We start from the raw sequence: 19,669 nt of genomic DNA, 5'->3' as shown, positions 1-19,669 counted from the left end.
ACAGCTTATATGCAGAGTACATCATGAGAAACGCTGGACTGGAAGAAACACAAGCTGGAATCAAGATTGCCGGGAAAAATATCAATAACCTCAGATACGCAGATGACACCACCCTTATGGCAGAAAGTGAAGAGGACCTCAAAAGCCTCTTGATGAAAGTCAAAGTGGAGAGTGAAAAAGTTGGCTTAAAGCTCAACATTCAGAAAATGAAGATCATGGCATCCGGTCCCATCACTTCATGGGAAATAGATGGGGGAACAGTGGAAACAGTGTCAGACTTTATTTTTCTGGGCTCTAAAATCACTGCAGATGGTGACTGCAGCCAGGAAATTAAGACACTTACTCCTTGGAAGGAAAGTTATGACCAACCTAGATAGCATATTGAAAAGCAGAGACATTACTTTGCCAACAAAGGTCCGGCTAGTCAAGGCAATGGTTTTTCCTGTGGTCATGTATGGATGTGAGAGTTGGACTGTGAAGAAGGCTGAGCGCCGAAGAATTGATGCTTTTGAACTGTGGTGTTGGAGAAGACTCTTGAGAGTCCCTTGGACTGCAAGGAGATCCAACCAGTCCATTCTGAAGGAGTTCAGTCCTGGGATTTCTTTGGAAGGAATGATGCTAAAGCTGAAACTCCAGTACTTTGGCCACCTCATGCGAAGAGTTGACTCACTGGAAAAGACTCTGATGCTGGGAGGGATTGGGGGCAGGAGGAGAAGGGGACACCAGAGGATGAGACGGCTGGATGGCATCACTTACTCGATGGACGTGAGTCTGAGTGAACTCTGGGAGTTGGTGATGGATAGGGAGGCCTGGCGTGCTGCGATTCATGGGGTCGCAAAGAGTCAGACACGACTGAGTGACTGATCTGATCTGATCTGATCTGATCACTAGGAAAAGCTATTACTACTGAAAACAGTTTATTTCAAAAATATATAAATCAGGCCTCAAATTTTGACTACTACACTAAAATGACTCTCAAAAAAAAAGTCAAAGTATTTATGTGATTTATTCTTAGCAAATAAAATATCATGACAGGTGGTATTAAGGAGAGATTAGCTAACATAGGAGATCCCTTGCTTGGTTTCAAAGAAGTAAGTAAGCTGACAGTGGTCAATTTGTGGACAATTGAGCAATGGATAAAACTTCTCCCTGGAAGGCATACTAAGATCACAAATGCTGAAAAATCAATCAAGATAATACTTATTAGGCTAAAGCATTTGTAATTAACAGCTTTCCTTTTGTATACTATATGGATTATGCTACTAGTAACAGAGACATAAACTATAGCCAAAGTAATGAACAATGAGTTACAATGAACATGTGTAGACTTTTCAATTATTTCCAGCCTATAGCTCAGGAACTGACTCTCCAATGCTACGAAAACCTCACTGTAGTTGGACAGTACTTTGGTACTTTTGGTACAGGAAAAGGGAGCTTTTGCTGAAATTCAAAATAAACAAGTTTATGATAACTTCTAAACTGAGAACATGACACAGAATTCTGCTTACTCTTCAATCTTAGCATAACAGATAATTATTTTTTTCATTACACATAGCAGCAAGGTTTATACTATTCAAAAGGTCATAGAATTACCCTAGGTTTAAGAGGTTTTACTGTTGGAATATCAGTTCCTTCAGCTCTTTGTCTGCTTGAATCAAAAGTCTTCCGTTTTTTAGTGGCAGTTTTCTGGCAAATAGGTCCATGTTTTTTCTGTTCAAATAAAGAAATACAACACATCATTTTCTTTTCTACAGAAAGACTATAAAATTTTAATTGTCATTAGAGACCAGTTTAAAACCTGAAGATAAATAATAATAAGGCATAAATAAGACATTGCTTAACTAAATAGCTAAATATATATATATATATAAAAACATGCTACAAGTCTTCTCACAACAAGAAAATATAAATATTCTCCCAAAATTTTATTGCAAGTTATTTCATATTCTCCTGGTTTTCACACTGCTAAGAATAGGGAAGCTAATGCATGTAAGACACAGCCTTTTAAGTGGGGGCAAAAAAGTTATCTTTATTACTAAATACCTGAAAATAGATACTAGAAAAAGGAATGTAAATGGAAAATGTTTTAGCAATAGGATTACAAAAGCTAACATAATAATAATAGTTTGGTTTACTCTACTCAAGCTCACATAACAGTAGTTTGTTAAGACAGCACAAGACAAGGTGGTCGGTCATGTTTCTGTCTTTTCTCCACAATCATCTCTCCCCCTTTCTGAAACTCATTAAGGATTTTTCTTGTGCTATCTAGTCTATAGTCCATTCCTATAGTTCTTTTATATGTGTAATTTTTTAAAATTATGGTTTCCAACTCATTTAAAGCCATTACAATGGAAGCTCTCTTAAATGATCTCAAATTAACTGGATAAATCATAGTTCTCCTTCCCCTAAATAAAACATGTTGACTAACAACAGAGAGTATACTAAATGCACTTTTTTCTTTTCTGTTTTGATAAACAATGAACAAGTTGGAAATATTAAGCTTTATCTAGGAAAATAGGAAACAGAACCATTTGACTCCATGTTATAGAGCCTCTAATATTTTCAATACAAAATCAATACTCAATTGTTTTACATAGTTGTAAAACACACTTGTTTTCGGATTTCATTCTGACAAACGCAATAATTATAACTATTAGAACAAAATTTCTTATATATTGAAAAAAAAACATGGTTAACAGGCAACTTTCTAGAAATGGCTGTCCTCATATTGAGCAGTATATATCAAAAGAATGTAGCACCTACTCCAAAAACTGATATACAAACTGACAGTGATTATTTAAATATTAAATAAATGAGGGCCAAAAAAGATATACCACCCCCTACCCCCGTGAAAACTCAGCTTAAAGTTTTGAAAATGGTTTGAAAAACAGTGAATCAATGACAACAAAAAGTTACTTAAGTAAGTATGGAGAAGAAAGGATTAAAGAGCTGTTAAGAGAAGTCTGTAGTCAGGTGGCCATTTTGGATCAGTAATTCCTTCTCACTGCTTTAAAGAAAAACTGGAAATAGTAAGGATGTAAAATAAAATGTGACAGAACTCTAAACAGCAGAGCCATACTCAGAGAAAAATCTTCATTCTAAATGAAAATATTCATAAATACCTATTTATATTTGAAGTTAAAACAGAATATATGATATATTGATTTTTTTCTTATTCTCTATTTAGCTAGATATTTTATATTAACATAAGATGTGCTTCTATTTGTATTTGCATACAAATGTATTTGCATTCAAAAGAATGTATAATGTGTTTTAGGAACAGTTTTAATTAAAATACTTTTTCTTTGGGATATTTCAAAAATACATAAGAACTGATAAAATAGTATAATTAGCTCCATTTACTGATCCCCTGCCTCAATAATTACCAACATTTAAACAATCTTATTTCATCTATCTCAAGCCCCGGCTTTTTGTCCTGAGGTTTAAAGCAAATCCAAAACATCATATCCTTCTGCTTCTTTAAATACATTATTTTAAAGAGTATTTCTAAGAGTATTTTGTTTTGGTTTCATCAACAGCCACACAAGGGAAGGAATACTTTAATACCCTAACAGAGGAGTTTTAAAGACCAATCAATCTCTGAAGCAAAGAGAGTACTCTGTAAGAACGAATAGATGGAACTGGTACTCTTGAGCAAAGAACATTAGCCAGTATCTCTTTATATATCTTGCCACTGTTCTGAAGTATTAAACCACTAAAGCTCTATCAAACACCAAAGGAAAAAGGTACTCACCAATGCCACTGGAAAGAATGTTCTTCCACAAATCTTGCAAGGTAACAATTCTCCAACTTGGACACTTCCATTTTCTAGAACAGAAAAGAATGTAGTCAAAATATTCAATGGCTCTTACTGTTAAACGTCTAAATTTTAGTCTTTACTTAATTTCATATACAAGTGGTCTGCTGCTGCTTCCGAAAAACAGTTGTGTCCAACTTTGTGCGACCCCAGAGACGGCAGCCCACCAGGCTCCTCTGTCCCTGGGATTCTCCAGGCAAGAATACTGGAGTGGGCTGCCATTTCCTTCCCCAAAGCATGCATGCGAAGTCGCTTCAGTTGTGTCCGACTCTGTGAGACCCTATGGACAGCAGCCCACCAGGCTCCTCCTCTGTCCACAGGATTCTCTAGGCAAGAATACTGGAGTGGGTTGCCAATTCCTTCTCCAATATAAGTGGTCAGTTCTTGTGAAAATGTCTTTTGTTACTTTGAAATAAGCAACTTTACCAATTAAAATGCACAAGACTTAAAGTTATCAGTGGTCAAAAGGCAAATGCTGAACACAGAATTTGTAATTTAAAAATAAACAAACCGAAACTGCTGAAACTGGTTTTGTTCTACTTTAACCAAATCAATTTGTCATAGTCTCTTAATTAATTACAGGCTGTCTCTATTGTAAATTACTAAAGTTTAAAAACAACATTTATCTGAAGATTAATGTATATTTATCTTCAAAGCATTAAAAAATGACATTGGTGGCTACAGTGGGCTAGAGAAGATGAGTAGGAAAATCCTGAGTTTACCTCCTTCTGTGAGCACAACAAAATTTCAACTATTTACAGAGCGGCTATCATGAGAACCCGAAGACTAGCAGAAACAATCTTCCACAACTGAAGATAAAAGAAGGAACTCTAATGAGACGAGCAGGAGAGGTGGGGAACACGGTGCAGTCCAGACCCACACCCTCAGGTAGGCTACCCACCAACACAAGGATAATCACAACTGCAGAGGCTCTCCCCAGGGAGCAGGGGGCCAAGCCCCACACTGGACTCCTCAATCCAGACAGTCCTGCAACGGGAAGATGAGAGCCAACAATGTTTAGCTTTGAAGGTTGGGGGCTAACTTTCAAGGGATCTGAGGGCTGTAGGAAACAGAGACTCCATTGTTAAAGGACTCACACAAAATTTGCATGCTCCAAAACACAGGGCAGAAGCAGTCATTTTAAACTGTCTTGGGCAGGCACACATGCGCATCTTGGAGAGCCTCCCAGAGAGAAGCAGGCAATCAGGACTCAGTGGCAACCATATTTTAGAGCTCCCTCTAACAGGAGGAATGCTAATGCCAGCAAGAAACATTATGGAGCCCTGCTGCTGCTGCTGCTAAGTCACTTCAGTCATGTCCGAGGTGCCATTGCCTTCTCCCTTATGGAGTCCTACCTCTAGCTTATTAGTGCCAGGACCCAGCCCTGCCCACCTGTTACAGTCTGTTACAGTCCCAGGGACCCAGAGGCCAAGCAGCTAACTGCAGGGACACAGCTTCACCCAACAGAAGGCTGACAGAGACCACCAGGCGCCTTGATTCCCCCAGCCTACCACGGACCCAGACCTATCACCAGAGAACCCAAGACCCAGCTCCACCCACCAGAGGGCTGGCACTAACTTCAGGACCTGGCCTGACCCACCAATGGGCAGGCATCAGCCACTGGACTCCCTTGGCCCCAAAGCTGCAGATCTGTGGGCTGACAGCATCTGTGAAAACCCTCCAGCCAGCCACATCAGGATCTACCCAGCTCTGCCCACCAGTGGACCAGCACTAGCCTTGTAAGCCCAGGGTACAGCCACCTCATAACCTGGGCCTACCACCGGCGGCAGTCTGCATCCACAAAGGCCAAGCCTACCAGTCAATTGGACCAGGGACCATCACTGCCAACTAGACCACTCAGAGCAATCAGCCCACCATATCAGAAGGGCCTATGAGGCCACATAAGGGGCACTTCTGAAACATAAGGCTCTGGTGACTAGAATAGTGAGCTGCTGGGAGGCACAGAACCTTTCCTACAAAAGACCACTCCAACAAGATCAAGAAATGTAACCAACATACCAAATAAATAGAAATAAAAACAGCAAGTTAGGCAAAATGAGGAGACAGAGGAATATGTTTCAAACAAAGGAGGAAGATAAAACACCAGAAGAACTAAGGGAAGTAGAGCTAAGGAACTCATCCAGTAAAGAGTTTAACATAACAATCACAAAAATGCTCAAAGAACTTAGGAGAAGAATGGCAAAACACAGCGAGAAATTTCAAAAAGAGTTAGAAAATACAAAGAAGAATGAAACAGAGCTGAAGATTGCAATTAAGTGACATAAAAACATACTGGAAGGAATCAACAGTAGATTAAGATGATATAGAGGACTGGAACAGCAAGATGAGAGACAGTAGTAGAAATCTCTCAAGCTGAACAGAAAGAATTTAAAAAATGAGAACAGTTTAAGATACTTTTGAGACAACATCAGGCACACTAACATTTGCATTATGGGAGTTCAAAAAGAAGTGAGGTGCAGAGAACATATCAGAAGACAAGATGGCTGAAAACTTTCCTAACCTGGGAAGGGAAACAGTCATCCAGGTTCAGGAGGCACAGAGAGTAGCCCCAAACAGAATCTACCCAAATGGACCACACCAGAAAACAGTGTAATTATAATGGCTAAAATTAAAGACAGAGTACTAAGAGCAGCAAGGGAAAAGTAAATAGTTACATACATGGGAATGTACATAAGATCATAAGTTGACTTTTCAGTAGAAATCCTGCAAAATAGAAGGGAATGTTCATGACACATTTAAAATGATGAAAGGAAAAAAAATCTACAACCAAAAATACTCTATTCAGCAAAGCTATCATTCAGGTTTGAAGAAAGATAAAAAGTTTTCCAGACAAGCAAAAGTTAAAAGGTTCAGTACCATGAAACTAGCTCCACAAGAAATGAAAATGGACTTCTCTAACCAAAAAACAAAAAGCCTCACCTAAAAATATTAAAGTTAGGGAAGGAAAAATCTCACTGGTAAAAGCAAATACACTGTAAAGGTGGCAGACCAACCACTAATAAAGCAAGTAGAAAGATTAAAAGACAGAATTAGTAATCTCTTCCATAGACAGAATAAGTAGTTGAGAAATATAAAAATCAAATTATCTAGAATATGATGTCAAAAACATTTAACATAGAAGGGGAATAAAAACGCAGGATTGTTAAAATACATTCAAACTAAAGAGGACATCACATCAACTTAAAATAGCCATAGACAGATTGCTATTGAAACCACAAACTGAAAAATCTATAACAGACAAAAACACAAAAAACTGACAGGAATCTAAACATAATACTCAAGTTATCAAATCACAAGGAAAGAGATCCAAAGAAGAAAACAAGACTAACAAACAAAACTACAAAATAAACCTGAAAACAATTTCAAAAATGTCAATGAATACATACCTATCAACAATTACTTTAAATGTACATAGACATAGAGTGCTATAATCAAAAGACACAGAGTAGCTCAATGGAAACAAAAACAAGACATTATATATGCTGCTTAAGAGACTCAATCAAGATCTAAAGGAAAACATAGACTGAAAGTGAAGGGATGGACAAAGGTATTCCACACATACAGAAATTTATTAAAAAAACCTAAGCAGTAGACTTATATCAGACAAAACATACTTTAAACTACTGTCTGTAACAAAAGACCAAGTAGGACATTATCTAACAAAGAGATCAATCCAAGAAGCTATAACAATTGTAAATATATATGCACTCAACAGATACACCTAAATGCATAAAGTAAATATTAACAAACAAACAAGCAAAAAAGAAATGGACAATAACACAAATAACAGTAGGGGACTTTAACAAAAACTAACCTACATCAATGAACGTATCATTCAGAGAAAATTCATAAGGAAACACTGGCCTTAAACCAAATGGTCTTAACATATATAGAATATTATATCCAAAAGCATCAGAATATACTTTTCAAGTGCGCATAAACATTCACAAACCACGTAACAAGTGGTTGTTTTGTGGTAGACCACAAACCAAGTCTCCATGAATTTAAGAAGACTGAAATCATATCAAGAAACTTCATGCTGAGACCAGGAATCAACTACAAGGGAAAAAACTGTCCCAAAACACCACAAACATATATAACTAAACAACTAATGGGTCACTGAAAAAATCCCAAAGTAAAAAAATATCTGGAGACAAATGAAAACAAAAAACACAATGCTTGACTTTCCTATTTATTTCTAGGGTGATTTTTTTTTTTTTTTAAAGACTTGTGCAATACATTTTGAGGTGAAATTTAGTGGATTTTTTTCTGATAAATTAGAGCATTTAATTGACTATTTTATCCAGATTGATTTGTTGAATATTTGCTGAAGACTAGTTCTTTAAGCTCTGACATATGATAAATCCAAATGGCAGTACCTCATTGTTTACTTAGCTTTTGTACTTATATTTTTCAGAGGAAAAAATACTACTGTAAATTGTAAATAGCCAATACATAACTGTATCGTATGCAAATCTGTGACTGTTGGCAATATCATCTCAGAACAGAAAAATAAAGTTTATTTACTGTAAAAAAAAAAAAACAAAAACACAATGATCCAAAATTTATACTTGCAGCAAAAGCAGTTCTAAGAGGGAAGTTTATAGCAATACAAACTTATCTCAGGAAATAGGAAAAATTTCAAATAAACAACATAATCTTACACCTAAAGGAACTAGAGAAAGAAAAACAAAACTCAAAAATTAGCTGAAAAGAAATCATAAAGAAAATAGAACTAAATAAGAGACTAAAAATGATTGAAAAAATCAATTAAAATACAAGCTGGTTCTTTTAAAAGATAAAAAAAAATTGATAAAACTTCAGCAAGTCTCATCAAGAAAAAAAGAGGGCTCAAATTAAAAAAAAAAATAGAAATGGAAGTGGAGACGTTATACTTAACACTGTCTCAACAAAAACTATGGAATCAATACCACCATGCTCTGTGGGAAAAAAAGAAAAACCTTCTGCTCCCTTAGCTCTGCTAGAAGCTGGAGGGTGCTAGGCCCCTGTGTAGTAGTGCATAGAATTCTAGCTTTTTTCCTCCTTTCTCTGTATATTGGGCTCAGAGATTACACTGTGTCTCTATGTGAATATGGACAGTTAGCATTTACCAACATGTATCTGTCTACTTTCTCTTGTTTAAAAAAAGAAAAAAAAACTTAAAAAAATGGGGTTATAGAAGGTCAGCAAAGGGTGGGTTTGAGATGTTTGGGTGGGTTAAGTGGGCATTTTGACAACATGGCTTCTTCTTTGGCATGTTTAATTGTGATGTTTAACGGACATCCTTGCAGTTTAAGATGACACTTTTAAAATAAAATTCTCTCCTAATGAAAAAAAAAAAAAAAGAGAGAGATTACCATGAACAGTTAAATGCCAATAAAATGGACAACTTAGAATATATGGACAAATATAATATCCCAAGACTGAATCAGTGTTCATACTGAAATCTTGTCACCTGTGACAAAATGGATGAGCCTAGAGGGTACTATGCTAAGTAAAATAAGACAAAGACAAATTCTGTATACTTTCACTTAGATGCGGAATCTAAAAAACAAAACAAATGAACAAACTTACAAAACAAACATAGTCATAGACACAAAAAACAAATAGATGGTTTCGGGGGTGGGGGGTGGTGAGGTGGGGCGGGAAATAGGTGAGAGACATTAAAGCATACAAACTCTAAGTTACAAAATAAATCAGTCACAGGTATGAAATGTACAGCATGGGAGATATGGTCGGTAATACTGTAATATCTTGCATGATGACAGACGGTAACTAAACTTACCATGGTGATCATTTTGAAATGTAGAGAAGCATCAAATCACTATACTCTTGCACCAGGAACAGAAATAGTTTTATAGTCTTTATACTTCCCAGTACTTTATACTTCCCAAAGAAACTCATAGAAAAAGAGATCAGATGCATGGTTACCAGAACTGAGGACGAAGGAAGATGGGAAGGTCATCAGAAAGTATAAATCTCCAGTCATAAGTAAGTACTAGGGATGTAATGGATAATATGATAAAGATAATTAACAGTTCTATATTGTATACCAAATTTAAGAGATTGGATCCTGGGAGTTTCTCACCAGAAGAAAAAAAAAAACTTGTTATTTTCCTTTTATTTTGTATCTATGTAAGACGAGAGATGTTCACTAAATTTACTGTGGTAATCATTTTATGATGTATGTAAGTCAAATCATTATCCTGTATCCCTTATACAAGTGCTCTATGTCAATTACATAAACAAAACTGGAAGGAAAATAAGATGAAAACAGATGCTACAATTTGGATGATGAAGCCATTCTGGGGATGAATAGTGATGATGGCTGCACAGCAATGTGAATGTACTTAATACAACTCAGTTGTACACTTAAAAACGGTTAAAACTGTAAATTTTATGTTATGTCTAGTTTTCCACAATATAATGGTTTTAAACTAAAAAAAAAAAAATAGGAAGAAATAATAGTGAAGATTAGTGAGGTGGCTTCCTAATATGATTAGGGAGTCTCGAATAAAAAGAATGTTGTCCCTACCAACCACAGAAGTATTATGCTTTAAGGAAAAGATCAAATAGTTACTATGCATTATGTGGATTGTTGATTTTTTCATACACATAATATTAAGATTCACTGGACCAGCAGATTGAGATAATCTGACATTAATGAATCTGACACAATTCATTAAATAAAGAAGTTTCTGCAATTTTCACAAAATCAAGTTACCCTAATGCATCTTTCATGAACTTTCACACTACAAATTTCATCATAGACACACATACACACTCACTGCATTCTTTGGAATCTACAAAACTAAGTCAATTTGTCATTTTATTTTCTAGCCAAATACCACACCTAAATTTACTTCTATACCTGTAATTTTCATTAAGATGACATAGTATCCTTATCATATTTTCTGCTGAATACATTGGGAAAGGAATACATCAAGGCTGTATATTGTCACCATGCTTATTTAACTTACATGCAGTCTACAGTCTACGTTTAACTTACATGTTTTGTATTTACATCATGCGAAACACCGGGCTGGATGAAGCACAAGCTGGAATCAAGATTGCCAGGAGAAATATCAATAACCTCAAATACACAGATGACACCACCCTTATGGCAGAAAGCAAAGAAGAACTAAAGAGCCTCTTGATGAAAGTGAAAGAGGAGAGTGAAAAAGCTGGGTTAAAACTCAACATTCAAAAAACTAAGATCATGGCATCTGGTTCCATCATTTCATGGCAAACAGATGGGCAAACAATGGAAACACTGATAGACTTTATTTTGGGGGGCTCCAAAACACTGCAGATGGTGACTATAGCCATGAAATTAAAAGATGCTTGCTCCTTGGAAGAAAAGCTATGGCCAACCTAGACAGCATATTAAAAAGCAGAGACATTACTTTGCCAACAAAGATCCATCTAGTCAAAGCTATGGTTTTTCCAGTAGTCAGGTATGGATGTGAAAGTTGGACCATAAAGAAAGCTGAGCGCTGAAGAACTGATGCTTTTGAACTGTAGTGTTGGAGAAGACTCTTGGAGATTCCCTTGGACAGCAAGGAAATCAAACCAGTCAATCATAAAGGAAATCAGTCCTGAATATTCATTGGAAGGATTGATGCTGAAGCTGAAACGCCAATACTCTAGCCACCTGATGCAAATAACTGACTCACTGGTAAAAAACTCTGATGCTGGGAAAGACTTGAAGGCGGGAGAAGAAGGGGACGGCAGAGGATAAGACAGTTGGATGGCATCACCAAGTCGATGGACGACATGAGTCTGAGCAAACTCCAAGAGCTGGTGATGCACAGGGAAGCCTGGTGTGCTGCAGTCTATGGGGTCGCAAAGAGTCAGGCATGACTGAGAGACTGAACTGATTTTACTGATGGTTAAAACTTTTATCAGAAAACTACTATCTTTTAGAAGTGACAAACTCATGATAAAATTACAGTTATTGACTTCATATATATGTTGTTGCAAGGCATTTATTGAGTCCACAGAAAACTTATCAGGAGAATCAAAACAGACATTGGTGGGAACACAATCAAACAGTAACAGAAGAATGCTTTGTTCTTGCATACTCCAGGTGTCCCTCTGCCCTATTTCAGTGGCAGAGAGTAACTATTTGTCATTTCAGGTGGAAGTCAATGCCTGGATGGTGGCAGTTAAGCTGTGAACAGTACAAAAGCATAGCTAAGCTTTGCCTGATCTGTCCTTTCCAATACCAAAGACTAGGTTATTTAGGGATATCAAAGCAACTTCATTTATCTGGATCACTTAATTCCATTAATTATCCAGAAAGCTGAGGCAGTTGCTGGCAGCTGAATCCATTAGATACATGAAGATCAGAATGTCTTCATAATGACTGTCAAAGTGATACCACATACTACTTGCCTATTTATAGTTTTCGTGTCTTCCTTCAAATTCCAAACAGTGATTTAAAAAGGTATCAATATAAAATGCTGAATAGTACCACATGTTACTTGCTTCAAAGTATATTTTAGTATTTCCTTGTTAAATAGATAACAAAACAAAATCTTTTGAAAATTAACTGTTAAGAAAAATCAGTTAACACGTGGAAATAATGTGAGTGCCTACTTGAGTCCCTACTACTTGCCAAGCATGTACCAAGCAATAGCGACACAAGGGTAGAGACATACAATCACTGCTTGATAAAGCCAACAGTCTACACGCTTTACTTCTCTGGTTCTGTATCTAAGAACCAAATCCTCTTCCATTTTTTCTTTTTTTAATACAAAAGCTTAAAACTTAATATAACAGCAACAAGAATACTACCATAAAATCAACTCCTGGGATTAATTCCTACAAGTCATCAAACATGTTCAAATTGTATTTAAAGAAAAAGAAAATTATTATCACCAAAGGCATAAAAAAGAGGAAATACCATTACAGAGAAAACATTTTAAATTATTTCCAAAAACAAGAAAAAATTAAAAGTCATTATGTTATTCAAAATAAATAGATATATAAATTTAGTTTTCTCTTATACAGCATAGCCCTATAATCCACAAAGTATGTCACGTGTGTTGGCATCAACATCCCCTGGAAAGAATGTCTACAACAGGTCATGATAAGCAGCTTAGGCTTTAGTCATGAAGCCACTGCTGCTGCTGCTACTGCTAAGTCACTTCAGTCGTGTCTGACTCTGTGTGACCCCATAGACGGCAGCCCACCAGGCTCCCCTGTCCCTGGGATTCTCCAGGCAAGAACACTGGAGCAAGAACACGAAGCCACAATTTGTCCTAATGGCAATGTTCTAATATTCTTTACAACAGAAAAAGCACTGGACTCTGTCTCATATTATCTAAGTCAAGTCTCAGCTCTGTCACTTAGAACTATGACTTGCTGGGCAAGATAGTAAACCTCTCTAAGGTTCACAATTCCTCTTATATAAAATAAGGATATTAGATTAAATGACCTAGGAGCACCCCTTCTAACTCTAATACACCATAATAAATAAAGCATATTTAATAAAATCTACCTTAAAAGTATATGGATAATAAGACACCTCCCTTACTGATGTTATATTTAAAAAAGAAAGTTGGTCATAAATAAGAATGATTAAACCGACTGACCAACTGCAAGATGTCGAGGAAGTGACTTCCACTTGTCTATACACAGAATTGAGAATCTGCGAGGACCTTGAGCAAAGAACATGTCTCTCTCCTTGTTGGAAAAGTTTTCACTAAATGAACTATAAGAAAATGTATGAGTAGTCACATAGGTAGCCTCAAGTTTAATATCTGTTAAATGAAGATAATATCTGCTCAATCTACCTTAAAATTCAAGAGGATCAACTGAGATGTTATACATAAAAATGCTTCACAAGCAATAAAATAAAAAATACTACTCTCCAGGGCATGAGGCAAACTCTACTACTCTCTCCTGAGTGGCAAAAGCTGTATGGTTGAGGCTGTTTGCTATCCACTTGAAACTATCATAACACTGTTAATCAGCGATACTCCAATATAAATGTTAGAAAAAAAAGATCTCAACAAACCTCTCTTTTGAAGCACATGGCAGCTGTTTTCCTACTTTCCCCCTACAACCCTTTTTTAAAATTGAATTACTTCCAGGTCAATGATCTCTAATATCTCGTAAGCTATTCGTCTTTCAGCTCATCCTAGATTTCAATATTTCACAGTCACCCTTAACCTACTCAGCACACAGTCTTCACCCTTCCTTCACTTTAGTGACCTGCACTCCAGGAAAAACAACCACTGCTAAAACAACTTAGAAAGCTCCACCTCTGGACTCTTAAAATACACAAGAGCTCTAACGACAGGCTTCTACAATCTACCTCTTGGTCACTTTCTTGATCTCAGAGTGACTTGCATTTTCTTGATAAGCCATTCCTAGCGGTACTTCCATTCCTATCCATTCTGAACTTGACTAGTCATTTCCACTACTTCTACCAATCACCCTCAAATCCTTTGCTTATGGTTAAATGTTTGGAAAATGCTAAACAAATAGGTTTTCTTAGAGTAGAACTTACTCAGTCTTGAGAGAGAAGAGATTTAGTATGCGTTATTTCCCCAACAGAAATCCTTTCTGTGCCTAGAAGTTATTTAGGACCAATATCCTGAGTAGCATATTTTTTGAAACACTGGCTTACATTTACTAACTCCTCTCTACCTTTCATTCACTCCCAATCTGAAATACAGGCAAGCTTTATCAGGACTAAACACTGTATTAAAATAGACACGTATGTTGATTCAACAAGTACTTATTGAGCACCTACCATGAGACAGGAACTGTTCTAGCAATTAGGCAAACCAAATGAAATTCAGTATGAAATGGGTGAAAACGGATGAAATATGAAAATAGGATGAAAAGAGGGATGAAATTAGGCAAACAAGATGAATCAAAGACCCTGATCTTACCAAGCTTCTACTCTTTGTGGGGGGGGGGGGGGGAATCACTTTTTTTCACTACCTGACATTTTATATATTTACCTGTTTATACGGGCTTGGTTCAGATGGTAAAGAATCACCTGCAATGTGGGAGACACAGGTTCCATTCTTGGGTCAGGAAGATCCCCTGGAGAAGGGAATGGCTACCCACTCCAGTATTCTTGCCTGGAGAATCCCAAGAACAGAGGAGCCTGGCAGGCTACAGTCCATGAGGTCGCAAAGAGTCAGATACGACTGAGCTACTAACACTGTTTATAAAATGTTTTTTAGTGAAAAGCACAGTGCAACGACAGAAAAACAGAACAGAGTAAAGAGAGAGAAGACAGTCATAATATTATGCGTGTGTCTGGGAAGCAGATACGATCAGGTAGTTTCTTCAATAAGGAGACAGACCTTAAGAGACAGAAGCAACTGATTACCATTAATCTGTTAATTGTCAAACTGAAATGCCTCTTGAATCCTCACCTTACTTGACCTTCCTATATCATGAGACTCTGCCGACCAATCCCTTCTACCTTTAAAGCCCTTTCTCTCTTAGCGTCAGTGATATTTCTTTCTCCTAAGTCCAAGTGTTTCGGATTTCATAAGCCAGCAGGGTTGCAACTGGTTAGTACCTAGGTCTCTAAGAATACCAAGTGCTACAGGCTTTTTCCAGCATACTCAGTAAATATTCATTCTCCCCTCTTCCCTTTCTTGACAATTTTTAAGCCTTTTTAAAGACTGCCCCCTACTCTAGTTTCCTTTCCTGCTCAACCTTAAAGCATCAGTTCCCCCCAAGTTTTTTTCTTCATCTTGTTAAATATAGCTTCGCTGAGCAAACATACCTATTTTCTGTCACTAATAAGCTAATGACTACTAAAAACTCCAGATAGATATTTACAGGCAGCTATAAAACTTTTCCACCAGATATGCCCCGAGTACTATACAAATACAACATTTCTAAAGCCAAAATCATTACCTCATCTTCCAAACTTGTCCTTCTCTTGGTTAAAGATAGTATTACGTTTTAGTCCAAGCTACAAAACTGCTTTATCCTTGATTCCTCTTCCCTCCCACATCCAGCAGTTCTATTTCATCTCTCCATCACCGAAATTTCTCTACCTATCTCCCCTTTTTAATTTCTGCTGCTTTTGCCTTAGTTCAAATCTTTATCACATATACACATTTCCAGCCTCTCCCTTCTCCAGTCTATTCTGCTGCCACAATTATCTAGTGAGATTGCCCACAACCCCTTCCAAGTCTGCTATGTTTTACCTACACTGAACTACTCTTAAGGTTCTAGCACACTTCCTGGGATTTTTATCCTCCAATAAACAAACACTAAAGGGGGTCTCCTATGTACTAGGCAGTTTGCCAAATGCTTAATATATGTTACATCATTTAATACTTAATATAGTTCAGGTAGATTGGAGTGTATTAGCTCCAAAGCTAAAAAGAAACAAAGTAAGGATCCAAGCACACATCTGTCCAATACACTGGCTATTAAAATAATATGGCATCAAAGTCAGTACCCCCCCCAAAAAAAATGAATCGAGATAAATTAGTAAAGATGATGAATTATCAGTTAAACCAGTGCTTAGATTAGGGGAAAACGAACAAAAACCCCTAAAGGGACAGCGTGGCTTTCTTCAACTACATCAAGAGCTACATTAGAAAAGAGCAATCAAACTTTAATCAAGTTTTAGAGGGCAATACCCTAAGGCCTACTAATTTTAGCAGTCCAAAAGAGGACTAGGCAGGAAGATCTGTCACAATTGTTAATAATGACTTATCAACATATTATGAAAGGAATGACAATACATATGGATAAAACCTGCTTAGGGTTTGTCCTCTCTCCATTTTACAGATGAAAAGCTTAAAAGAGATTGAACTTTTCCAGGTCTAGAACTACTTTTATTTCCTTTAGACATACCTATAGTGCATGGTGGTGGTTTAGTCGCTAAGTTGTGTCAGACTCTTGAGACCCCATGGACTGTAGCCTGCCAGGCTCCTCTGTCTATGTAATTCTCCAAGCATAATACTGGAGTGAGTAGCTGTTCCCTTCCCCATGGGATCTTCCCAACCCAGGGATCAAACCCAGGTCTCCTTCATTGCACCTGGATTCTCTACCATCTGAACCACCCGGGAAGACCAAGAATACTGGAGTGGGTAGCCTATACCTTCTCCAGGGGATCTTCCCAACTCAGGGATCGGACTGGGGTCTTCTGCATTGCAGGCAGATTCTTTACTAGCTGAGTTACCAAGGAAGCCCCAAGAATATGATAATCTTCAATAAAATTTTTCAGGAGTCCATCATATGTTTTCTGATTTTACAATCAAGTTTAGTCTTCTAACTGGCTTCAATAAAAAACATGGGTTTAATTCCTTTTAATTTAATGCCAAGCAATAGTGTATTTGCTCAATTACTATGGTAAAGAATCCTTCTGCAATGCAGGAGACTGGGGTTTGATCCCTGGGTCGGGAAGATCCCCTGGAGAAGGCAATGGCAATCCACTCCAGTACTCTTGCCTGAAGAATTTCTTAGACAGAGCCTGGCAGGTTACGGTCCATGGGGTCGCAAAGAGTCAGACATGTCTGAGTAACTAACCACACAAGCACACATGGTATGTATTAAGCAAATTCTCAAAGATTTTCTACTGAATACTGCAATATGAGGTTCATTAGACACCTTTGATATGCTAGATTTTAATTTCCAATAGGGAAAAACTCTATCTTTCACTGTACCAATGTATCACTGTTTATTAAACAAAGTCACAGAGGAATGAATTAATGAATTCCTCATTAAGACTCAAAGTTCTTCTTTATAAAGTATGACTCAACAAGGGCTAAATTTTTAAAAGGAGGAGGAGAAAAAGAAAGGCACTAACTTCAAGAAAAGTCTCTGAGAGCTTTTATTTTATTAAAAATTTTTATTACCATTTGAAATTACCAATATTCAACTGTTTTGCCCTAGAAAAAGAATAATTTCATACATTGTAACCTAATTCATTATAATTAACACACAACATTGTTAATGACAACAACTTAATTTTGTTAAAAAAAATTAAATGAGTAAAGTAGTACTGTTTAACATGAAACATCACAAGCTGGACTCCTAAAACAAACACCCATGATAACATAACATATTACAGCAGAATTCATGTTTTTCTTCACCCATGTAATTGAGTATCATAATAGGTTTTCATTGTATTTTAAAAGCATTCGTGGTAAGATTTCAAAAGTAATATCAGCACTGCTAAAACATAAGAATCACTAAAATGTAGGCTCAGTGAGAAGAGTGCTTTGACTTTTTATTTTTTCCTGCATCCCCAGGGCCTCTCATGGACAAAGTCATTTATCTAACAAATATTTAATGAACACCTACTTTGTGTCAGACATTGTTTTAGATGCTTAGCATAAACAAATGAAAAGTCAGATGAAGATCTTTGCCTCAATTACAAATGCTAAATAAAATAATAGAAAAATAAAGCTTCAGAAAAACCATTCTAAAGCACTGTATGTGTATTAAAATAACTTCATGAGAAATGCAGGACCCATGATCCTATGCTAAAATACCATATGTTTGAAAATTCATTAAAAAAAAAAAAAGCTGTCTCCAGGAGTTCTCTAAACAAAAACACCTGAGTAAGGAATATCATTACAATTCCTACTTCATGGAAACTTTTGAGTGATCTGCCTAAAATAAATTAGCGAAGAACAAGAACTTCATTTGTTATAGTACACTGCAGCTGCACACAAATAGAAAATCATCACAGGTCTCGATTATCTATGATCCTCAAGGTGGTTAGTATGAGAGCATCACCTAGGAGCAAGAGCATGAAATAATATCATATTCATTACTGTATTTGCTTTTTGGTGAGACTAGGTCACTGCAGAAAGTTATCAGTTATTACTTTTCTTTTCATAACACAACTTAAAATAATTTACTCTCCAGCATACAACAATACACAGAGCTCAATGCCTCTGTTTATTAATTCCACCTGAATCTATGTAAATTAAGAGGAGGAAAAAAAGCTAAATCATTGCAACAGTATCCCTCCGTTGTGTTAGGGTTATTCTTCTTCAGAAGGATTAAGCACAATTTGAAAAGGAATCTTGAAACCGCTGTTGCTAATGCTGTTTTCTTTTTTTTCTTTGTTGTCTTTAAGCGAATGCTGTATTACACCAGGATAACACAGGTAAAGAGAACAGACAAGTGAAAAGAATTGGGAACAAAGCAAAATCTGGCGTCCTGCTACAGCACAAAGATAAACCCAAAGATAAAGAATCAATGTTGGCTTTTCCTTACAGAGTTCTCTTGAATAAACCCTTAAACCCTTCTGTTAACCTATTGTCCTGGCTCTAAAACTGGCCAGTGACACTTCCTCGGGAGATGCTCTCGGCACCCTTCCCATAAAAGATGCTGCAGAAATGGAAAAACGGTTACCTAGGAAAACCAAGGAAAGTGGCCAAGGAAAGTATCAGCAGTTCAAGGCTGGAGACACACCCCGGGGCTCCAGCAAAGGCTGGCGGTAGGGAGGCGGCAGACATGAACGGAGAGTCCACTTTGCAAGGAAAATAAAATTTGGTCAGAGGCTGTTATTACCAATAGGACACTCAGGTAGTGAGGCAGACCAGAAAATGGTAGGAAGGGATTTGCAGGCGTTTACCAGAGGCAGATCAGGCTCGTGGGGTAGGGCGGGGGAGCGCATCAGGTATAAACCGTTTGAGGAGGGGCAGCCTAAGGATCATCAGCTCGACAGTGTCTAGGGCTGCAGAGAGCCCAATCATCCCAGCCTCCGAAGGAGCGGCGGGGGCCACCGCTATGGAATCTGCCCTTGCCTCCCCGGTACGGAGGTCCAGGGTAGACCCTTCCCCCGCCACCCGACCCCCAGGCGCCCCGCCCACATCCTTT

The 19,669-nt window shown here is 37.3% G+C and overlaps 1 protein-coding gene across 1 annotated transcript in view; it reads right to left on the bottom strand.

Moving 5' to 3' along the window:
* Positions 1-19,669, bottom strand: part of ZC2HC1A (zinc finger, C2HC-type containing 1A) — a 54,331-nt gene that overhangs the window by 34,454 nt on the left and 208 nt on the right. Inside the window, exons 2-3 of the mRNA XM_010848770.1 lie at positions 3,755-3,828; positions 1,594-1,710 (exon numbers count right to left, since the gene is read on the bottom strand). Of these exons, the coding sequence (XP_010847072.1) occupies positions 1,594-1,710; positions 3,755-3,828 (191 nt within the window). The remainder of the gene's footprint in view (positions 1-1,593; positions 1,711-3,754; positions 3,829-19,669) is intronic.

This window comes from Bison bison, unplaced genomic scaffold (assembly GCF_000754665.1).
Source record: "Bison bison bison isolate TAMUID 2011002044 unplaced genomic scaffold, Bison_UMD1.0 scf7180017864273, whole genome shotgun sequence".
NCBI classification, from domain to species: domain Eukaryota; kingdom Metazoa; phylum Chordata; class Mammalia; order Artiodactyla; family Bovidae; genus Bison; species Bison bison.
This window is presented reverse-complemented; position numbering and strand designations above follow the sequence as displayed.